Here is a 10,000-nt window from a genome sequence, read left to right on the forward strand (position 1 = left end):
TTCGTCGTTTTTGCTTGTTAATGTTTACGCACCTAATAAAACTCCAGATCAATGTAGCTTTTTTGATAAGCTGAACAACAACATAGAAGAATATGTAGCAAACACGGAACCTAGATTAATTGTTGGTGGGGACTTTAACGTCCCGCTCAATCCTGATTTTGATTGTTCTGGTGGGAATTCACATCCAGAAAAGACTCAGTTAAAAATATTCAAGACCTGTGTCTTGATTTCGATTTAGTAGACATTTGGCGTGTTAGGAATCCACAAACTAAAAGTCCTTTTATTCAAAGAAGACTCGATTACTGGCTGATTAGCGACTGTTGTCAAGAAGATATTGAAAAGTCTGATATTGTACCTTCTATAAACTCTGACCATTCGGCAATAGTTTTACATTTAAATAGTATCGACAAACAAAGGCATGGCCCTTCCTTTTGGAAATTCAATGGAAGTCTTGTAAATGATGTCAATTACGTTGCATTGATAAACGAAAGCGTACCAATTTGGTTAAACGAATTTAAAGACATTGATGATAAAAGACTTCTCTGGGATCTAATAAAATACAGAATTAGGCAAGAAACAATGAAATACAGTGAAAAGAAGACTCGAGAAAAGCGAGGGAAAATCTCCGAAATTGAAGCGTCCTTGAAAAATAGTGAGGAAAACTGCAGTGCTAACCCTACTGATGCTAACTGTGAACGCGTTGAGATTTTGCAAATGGAATATGACTCCCTCTACGAAGAGATGGCCAAAGGTGCAATAATTCGTTCAAAAGCCACTTGGTATGAAAAGGGAGAAAAAAGCAATAAGTACTTCTTAAATTAAGAAAATCACAGGAAAACGAAAAGCTCAGTCCGCAAGGTCTTTAATGATGAGGGGACTTTGGTTACAGATCCTAAAAAAGTACTACTGGAAATTGAAAAGTACTACTCCAATCTCTCTAAGAGTGATCTCCTCACTCCGTCCGAAGATTTGTTATGAGTAGCTTTCTAAATCACCCCCGGATACCAAGACTAAGTGTTGACCCGGTCCAAACCTGTGAAGGAGCGCTGACTGTTCCTGAATGTCTTAAGTGTCTCCAATTTTTTTGGCTGTAATAAGTCACCAGGCAATGATGGACTAACAGTTGAATTTTATAAAGCCTTTTGGAATACAGTAGGAAATTTGGTGGTTGACAGTTTAAATTTCGCCTACGAATACGGTGAGCTATCGAACTCCCAAAAAGAGGCTATTATAACGTTGATCGAGAAGAAGGATAGGGATAAAAGATATTTGTCAAACTGGAGACCAATCTCGCTGATTAACGTAGACGTAAAAATAGGATCAAAAGCCATTGCCAAAAGATTGGAAAAGGTTCTTCCTTACGTAATCCATCACAATCAATGCGCATATGTTAAAGGTAGAACAACTTTTGATGCTGTAAGAACCATAGAGGACGTTATGGATTTCACGGAAAAGTGTCATATTGATGGAAGATTGATCTGCATAGACTTTCAGAAAGCGTTTGATACTGTAAGTAGGGAATTCTTGTTTCGCACTTTATCTGCATTTGGCTTTGGTTCTTCGTTTATTCAATGGGTTTATACTTTGTACAATAATATTTCCAGTTGTGTCCTAAACAATGGCTACTCGACTTCGTCGTTTGCTGTCGAGCGGGGAGTCAGGCAAGGCGATCCGCTATCAGCCTATCTTTTCATTATGGTTTTAGAAATTTTGTGTATTAGCATACGTGGTAATAATGACATTCAGAGAATTCCGGTGAATAACGAAGAGATTAAACTTGGACTATTCGCAGATGATCTGACTGGCTTTGTAAGGAACAACCATTCTTTGACACAATTTTTAGATGTTGTAGAACGTTTCGGAAAATGTTCTGGACTTAAGCTGAACGAAGAAAAGACAGAGATGTTGCTACTAGGTAATTGTGCCCAAACTACAGCATTAAATTGTATCACGTCCCAGAGCGATACTGTGTTTAAAAAATCCGTCAAGATACTTGGAGTGCATTTTACATACGATAAACGGTAAAAAAAAGCTGAATTTTGAGGAACTAATTAACGCTATAAAACAAAAACTACGAATTTGGAGATGGCGAGACCTCACCATTATTGGCAGAATCCAAATTGTTAAAACGTTCATTATCCCAATTTTTCTCTATCGAGCCAGCTTGTTATGCTTTGACAAGGAATTTTTGAATAATTCGAATACGATAATTTATGATTTTATCTGGAAAGGCAAAGATAAAGTTAAGCGTTCTGCGATTATAAATGATATCGAAAATGGGGGACTCAAAGCACCGCATTTGGAAATTAGAATTGAAACTCAGAAAATACTTTGTTGCGAGAAACTCGCAAATGATCAGGCAGCCAGTTGGAAAACTATTTTAATTAATTACTTACAGCCCTGAGACCCCTGAGCACATTCTTGTATATTGTAACTATTCCGAGAGCTTCTGGACAGAAGTCATTAAATGGCTTGGTAACCAAGGTGTTAAGATTCAAAGACTCTCACTTAAAGATATATTGTTTGGGATCTTCTCTTGCGAAGATGAAATATATGTAGACCATATCTTGTTGATAGCGAGACAATATCTGTACTCTTGTAGATGCAACAAAAAGTTACCCCGTATTAGGGTATTTATCGCAAAAATTAATATAGTATATCAACTTGAGACAATGATTGCCATGTCAAACGTTGATCGACTCCCTGTTCACTACTCGAAGTGGGGCAAATATGTAAATATTCTATCAGTCTGATATTCTTGTACCTTTGTGTATTGTTCTTAGTCTAATGCGATACTCTTGGGACTTAGGAAAGCGGTGTATGTGTGTGTGTGCGTGTGTGTGTCATAAGTATAGTATGCATTAAATGAGACTTATGTGGTTTAGTGTAAGGTTCTCTGTGCAGTAGATGTAATTAATATGAAAACAAATAAACAGTATTAAAAATACAAAAAAAATATATTTATATTCCGGCGTCCAGTTGGCGGTAGAGTGAAATTTGAAACGGTGAAGCATCATGCAAAGCTAAAAATAGATCAATGCTTCAAAAAATAAGAAAAAAAAAAAAAAAAAAAGAAAGAAAGAAAGTGAATTCACAAAGCCCGCATATCCCTAAGATACCTACGGCGACTTGAATCTATTTAAAAGCAGGAAACACTTTTCAAAGCCAGTAATGGATTTTTTGGATCACAGTTTGTTCCATTAGGTCATTTGGTGATTTTAAAAAGCGACTTCGTGGGTGGATATTATTTTTCATTAATTTTCATCTATGAAGTATTCCATTTCCTTTTCGCTGCCGACGCAATCATTTGTACTGACGTTTTTACACGATTTGCAAACGAAAAGAATTTCAACCCTTCGAAAAGGTAACACCTACCCGGTACATTGTATAGATAGCGCATGGTAAATTTCCAAGAACATGCCTCCTGTTTGTTCCTTTATATTGATATCACGTCCTTGGTGGTATCTGCATGAAACTCATCAAATTCTTTATGTTATTTACTCTGGTAAAATATTATTTGTTTTAGCAGTCAACATATTGAAACTTTTGAAATAACTTAAGAGGCTTGTATCATTCTGAAAAATCTCTTAGGGATTTTGAGAAATATTTCTAGATTTTAAAATGTAAAAACTGTTTGAGACTTGAAGAACTAAATCTGATTCTGTCTGGCGTAAGATTTGACAAGATTTGAAAGTACGGAAAGTGGTATTATCTCTGCTAGAAAGACACATTGGCATTTTTCTTCATCACAATGTTCTTGGATTTCAGATTAATGAGTTGTTTTCGGCAAATTTTTCGTGCTTCCGTGACAATCTCTATTATTTGATTTTAGGTCGATTATTTAATAAGTTATTTTTAAAATGGAAAATATAATTCTTTGTCTCGGATAACTTGTAACTTTCATTACGATTTGGGAATTGGAAGATTTGAGTTTTCATGATAGAGGAGATTCGTTACCCGTTATAGCTGTCAAAACGCTTCCCACGTCTCCAGATCGACCATGGATTAAAATATGCCACAGAACGGAAATCTGATACCGCAAACTTCCATGAAAATACTAACTGAGAAAACAAGCCTACACATATGATAAATTTCTCTCGGGTGGACCCAATAACAAATCACGGCAAACCTAAGAGTTTAGCCATTTCAGGTCTGATCAAAATTAAATTCAGTAAGATTTTCACCAAGTACCAATAAACATACATTTTTCATCGCATTTATGGAAATAAGACCACGAAAGCGAGAAACTCGAAAATTCTTTAATTATTAAGGTGCCGCGAATGTCAGTAAAAACTGACCAAAATATCTCGTCAAAGTCATATAATATTTGAAAAATAAAAATGTCGTCTAACTTGATAAATCTTAGTGAAAATTGCGGCAAACTTAGGTCTTCCAATAATGAAGTAAATCGGAGGTGACGTACTCCTGACAGCTGAGTGAGTGAGTTAGTGACTGAATGAGTTAATGACGGAAGTCCCGAGACAAATCCGGCCTATGACGATATTCTTTTCATTAGACTTTCGATTTAGGATGTTCTTCTTTGTATTCGTTGTGTCTCTACAAGTCGCTTAGGATAGAAAGTGGTGAGGAATATAGGAAAAACTTTGTTATTTATGAGCATGCACCATGGAAATGGCACGAGAAATCTCCGGAGTCTATTGCTCTCGTTTTAGAAAACTGATTTAAAGTGAAGTCGCTATCAGCGCATATTTTTCCAAAGATAACTACACCTTCAGGGATTCAAGTTCGGAAAAATCGAAAGGGACATATAACTACCGACGCCTTATTATCATGCAATAAAACAGTTGAATTTTTTAAGTGAATGTACATAATTGGGGATATTTAGAAATGGACTTAGTGGTTTTCTTAAAGAAAATTAAAAGCTGATAACTTAAATGGCTTTTTCATAAAGTGATTAAGTGTATTTATAACAACACCCATGATTCTCCTGGCCACAATACTGCCCTTACCTTTCAAAAGGGATCGGTATCTTTTGACATTTCTCAGGTAAGAAAACACGCACTGTGGTTTATTATACCCGGTCCTACATCGAAACCAACATAAGTTCATGACGTTACTAAGCCGTTCTCTGTAAGTAAATAATACTAGTGAAATGTTATTCGTTACCTTGTAATCTAGGAGAAAAAGTTAACTCAGGGCCACAAACTCTTCGTCATCACAGGCATTCATTGGAATCAAGAACCGAGATCTATTCGTGGAAATAAGCTGAGCAACCAAATGCCGAGAAACTTATTTCGCGACCTGATAAGCATGGCTACAGCAGAGTAAAGCTCGTGTTTAAATTCAATCCCGTAACACTGCCAAAACGGTTAAAAAAACGCCTTAGTGGACAAGTACTGCTAAAGTAGAACAAAATAAATGAAAGGAAATGGAGACCCGCTATTTTTTTACGGACGGGTTTCTGTTTAAAACTTAGAAAAATAACACTAAATCGAGACAGATAAATGGATTAAAAAATAATAAAGCAGCGTAGAAATATTTAACTCTACGAAGCCGAAGCAAACAGATGGATACTTAAAATAGTTCGGAAATTAAATTCAATACCATCGTAGGCGGGCCGGAGATGTCACTGCACCAAATGTCGAAGGTACACGGTATTGGAAGGTTTAAGCTTAGAGCCCCAAGCACTGCACTAGGGTTACGCCGCCAAATTTATCCCAGTCTGACGAAAATCGCTTACTTTCGGTTATCTTTTTTAGCGCGAATCTGTGCTAGCGTATCAGTGGTCCGTGTGACCACATTGTTAGATATTTTATTTTGCAAGCTGCTATATGTCTTAAGAAGTAAAATGGGAAAAAAATCTTAAATTCACAAAAAGACAACAACAACATGGCTTCGACAGAATGCATCATTTATTTTTTCGTATTGGAAAGGGAACGTGATCCAAGCCTGACAACTTTTTCTTCCTGGCGAGGACAGTACTAGTTCATTGCTGAAATGAAATCCCTGTAGTATAGAATTTCGGAAAATTAATATAAATAAGAAAATGGTATTTCTTTCTGTGTCACACCTGTTTGAACTTTTAATGAAAAATACAATTTCCCCCAAGCAATTTAAGTCTTCAGTCTCGTGAAATGATGTTATTTATCTTCCCCCTGGGCTTTGCTTTTTAAAAATACTTTTAAATTCACAGTACTTCGTAGATGTTCTTGTAAGAATTGTGTCCAGCTGAGTGTGTATCATGACATGTTTTACGTTCCCTTACGTCTTCAATCACGAAGGGTATTTATTTTAAATTTACACGGCGGCTACAATTTGACAAGCTTGCAGATTCGTTTTAGCAAAATGAATCGAGGAGCGCACCGTTCGCGAATTCTACCGAATCTGTCGTAAGACTGATTTTTCAGATGGCTACCCCTTTGGAAACAGACATGACAGCAATTATGAGAAAACGCATTGAAAATAAGTAAAATTATAATTGAACTCCCAACGTGATGCTAAATGCGAAGTAAGTAAAAACTGGATGGCTGAAAGTTTGATTAACGAGCAGTTCAAGGTTTGATACTTTAAGGTGCTAATTGGCAAAACTAAATAATGCTGCATTTATTGTTGTTCAGTTCCCTGGGAATTAACATGTGGCTTTCGGATAGCAAATTTCGTTCAAGTATACAAACATGACATTAATTTTCCCGACGGAAATGAAGGAAACAAACTTGGAATGAAGCTCTTTATCATTGTCCCGTTGTCTCCATAATGACAAGTTAAGTAAACAGCAATAAATTCGTATGTGATTAATATTGGAAAACCGTATTTAAAAGCGGTGCGGTGCATCTAGAATAAACTGTGTCCTTTCGATAGTGTCTGTCAGGGTGGTATCAATTGCTAGTTGGTTACAAAGTAATTTTTTTCCCAAGGAAAGTGAGGAATCTTTCAAAGGTAAGATTAGACCATAGACACTAAATCTATCGCTTAAAGTTACCGATCGGTATGTTCAACTCTTACATTAAAAGGCTCTATTTTCGTGCTCGGTGAAATTAAGGCCCAATAGAAGCAAAATATTTTTTTCTTTTTAAGACATAACTTAATAACTTTTTGGGTGTAACCTGTTTAACTTTGGTTGTAACGAGGAGCTGCCATGAGACTTAAAGTGATAAATCTTGTGTTAAAACCAGTCCAACTAAAAATCAAAGTTATTGTTACAGAATAATGGATGGCTCTTGCCTGAGACAAGCCCAATTCCAGACGAAATGCAATTGAAAAAGGCGGGTATTTTCCTTCCCGGGAATTCAAGGAGGTGTGTTGGAAAATCCCCAAAATTAGAGGCAGGCCGATTTTGATACCCATTTCGCGTGCTCGCATCTTGAAAAGTAGGCAAAAAACATTACTAAATTGTCTCCCTTAGTTCATCCCTTAAGTAAGCACAAAAAGAAACCATAATAAATCCTCTCGTGATTTTAGATTGTAGATTGTGCCAGGCTACATAATAACTGCAGTACAATCAGAATTCTATGAAAGTTGCACGAAGAACTCACCAACTGGTTCTGGTCATAAATATTGAATTCTCAAAGCAGTTCCAAGCTATTTGTCTGCAGTAGGAAAGACGTTTCCAGATAAGGTCTTCCTTACCATATGTATATTTATATTTATTAAATTCTCAACCTCGGATAATGCATTTCGCGTGCTCTGATTGGTTCACTCAATCTCGGTTATCAGCTCATATACCTTGTTTGACCTTATATGGTAAATGATTGCGTTAAGCGTTGCTAAACTAAAAATGTTTTCGTCGGAATGCCAAATTTCTCTTTGAATAAAGCCAAAAAGGAGAAAAAAAAATTTTTTTGTGGAAAGTTTGGATCAATTCCGACGTTTAGAAGTACGCGTAAAGGCAAGAAATGTTTTTGTGATGAGCCTGCGTCTGTCTGATAACAAGGTATTGCACAACATCGCATCAGTTCTTTTCGATTTCGCTCGGATTTGCTCGCTTTTTCCGCTCGTATTTCGTAGTTCCAAATTTTTGGAGTTGAAGGAATTTAATAAAACAATTATTCTATTCTCGCTTGTTGGATATGAGACTGGTTATAGCCAACTCGGCGCTACGCGCCTCGTTGGCTATTTACCATCTCATATCCAACGCGCTCTTGTGGAATAATTGTTAAATATACATGACTAACCAAGCTTCTCTCGGTGGCCATTGAGCTTTGCTTAATTAAGAATAAAGATACAAATAAAACGTAGATAGAAACAAATAATTGCCAACAAATTCTTTAATAAAGTCATTAATGAATTTTTCTATAATGATATTGTAGTTTTAGCCTCTGGTGTTAGAAACTGGTTGATGGCAAGAAAATGGAATCAAAACCAACATGAACTATGTAAACATCATAAGTTAACAATCACTTTGGGGAATGGCTTCAGCTGGTGCCACATCAAGGAGCCATGACGAGTATTGGCAATGAGATTGACCTAGGGAGGGAGGGAGGGAGGGAGGGAGGGTGACAATTAGTGAATTCTTCATGCAACATTAATAGAATTCTTATTGTACTGCGGCTACTATGTAGCCTGGTACAATCTACAATTCTATAGTAAGTTGCACTTAGAATTCACTAATTGGTTCCGTTTGTAGCTTCTGATCTATGATCGAGACAGGACTACATTACCAAAGGCTGTGGAGTGTTATGGTCTGTGGTACAATCGGTTGAAGGTAGATTTTACTTGACCAGTCCGCAGATTGGAGAATGTCTGAAAGAGAGACTCCTCTTTCTTTGGCTGCTGAAGTGGAAACACCTCTTCTGGAGTGGGCTTTGAAGTGGTTGGTATTTATGCCTGCCTCCTTCATAATATCTTTAAGCCATCTACCAATGGTAGTCGATGAAACAGGAGCATTAGGCTTCTGAAAGGACAAAAAAAAAAGGCTGCGGATCAATAGAGCCCGCTGCACATACGCTGCTTGTCCTTGTGAGGTAACCTCGTAGACGCTGAACAGGGAAAAGTTTCCCATTGTGGGGAAATGCGACAAAAAAATGTAACCTCTCTGCCTGGGACCCGTGACTTAGTAAGCCCTGGGATCTTTAGCTTATATTCTGCACCTTCTGGGAGAGACCTCATACAACTTATGTCTAGGACCTGAGATCTGATTAGCGCCTGCCAGTTGTTAGAGCTAGAAGCAGTACACTTTTCTTTGAAAGAACCTTAAGGATAGCTCAGTCAGTATTGGAAGTTAACTTACTCACGTATTTTGTAACCATGTTTGTAACTATACTCCTCTGCTTCCTAACTCTTCTTCAAACTCCTTTTCGCAAAGCGAAAATGGCCATGGTTAGCCACGTTATACAGGGATATACCCATATATGGTAAGGAAGGCGTTATTTGGAAACTTTTCCCCTCTCTGCATATACATTTCTTTGAACTGCTTTGAGAATTTAATATTTAGGGCCAGAAAAAAAATGCGTGAATTTTGATTGCAACTTTCTATAGAATTGGTATCGTGTTAACAGTTACAAGTACACTTCGAGATGTTCGTATTAACATTGAGCTTGCAGTAGAAAAAATGGGGGAAATAAGAATGATGTGAGCAGTGCATGTTTTCCCCTTAGAATTCTAGTGATGGAGGTATGTCCAGAAACGCGCGCAGCTACAAAAATTACAAAGTTCACAAAACTGTACTACATTTGAGCAATTTTAACAAAAACTGCAAGATTGCTGTACCTTTCCAAGGGTATCGTTGTTGATATTCCGATATAGAAAAATGAAAATGAGGAAAGTGGAATTATTTTGGCTGGTTGATCTCGCGTGTCGGATTCCCCCCTGAACTTATAGCAATGTAATGCGTTAAGGAGGCTCGAAAGGGTTTTCAGCTGAACGCGTGCGCGTACGCCACACACGCAATTCTACAGCTGCTCGCGTCAGCACATGATACAAAATGGCTGATGTCGCTATCCTTTGTTCTAATTCTTAAATAGATGGAATATAAACATGCTTATTATATAGATATTGATGAAATACCAGGATTTCTCCATTTACTAAAAAATCATATCTTCAC

General features: G+C 37.1%; 1 protein-coding gene and 1 long non-coding RNA gene across 12 annotated transcripts in view; one reads left to right on the forward strand and one right to left on the reverse strand.

Moving 5' to 3' along the window:
• Positions 1–3,428, reverse strand: part of LOC138047205 (uncharacterized) — a 15,206-nt gene extending 11,778 nt beyond the window's left edge. The window contains exon 1 of the long non-coding RNA XR_011131808.1: positions 3,376–3,428. This is a non-coding gene — a long non-coding RNA (uncharacterized lncRNA). The remainder of the gene's footprint in view (positions 1–3,375) is intronic.
• Positions 1–10,000, forward strand: part of LOC138047203 (uncharacterized) — a 29,272-nt gene that overhangs the window by 14,518 nt on the left and 4,754 nt on the right. Inside the window, exon 1 of one of the 11 annotated variants that reach the window (XM_068893945.1) lies at positions 4,925–5,007. The exons of 8 other annotated variants lie outside the window; for them this stretch is intronic. In XM_068893945.1, the coding sequence (XP_068750046.1) occupies positions 4,940–5,007 (68 nt within the window). In that variant the 5' untranslated portion in view covers positions 4,925–4,939. Of the gene's footprint in view, positions 1–4,924; positions 5,008–5,067; positions 5,092–6,741; positions 6,898–10,000 lie in introns of those variants that run through there. 2 more of the 11 variants (XR_011131806.1, XR_011131797.1) reach the window with 2 other exon arrangements.

Source organism: Montipora capricornis, chromosome 4 (assembly GCF_036669925.1).
Source record: "Montipora capricornis isolate CH-2021 chromosome 4, ASM3666992v2, whole genome shotgun sequence".
Classification (NCBI taxonomy): Eukaryota; Metazoa; Cnidaria; class Anthozoa; order Scleractinia; family Acroporidae; genus Montipora; species Montipora capricornis.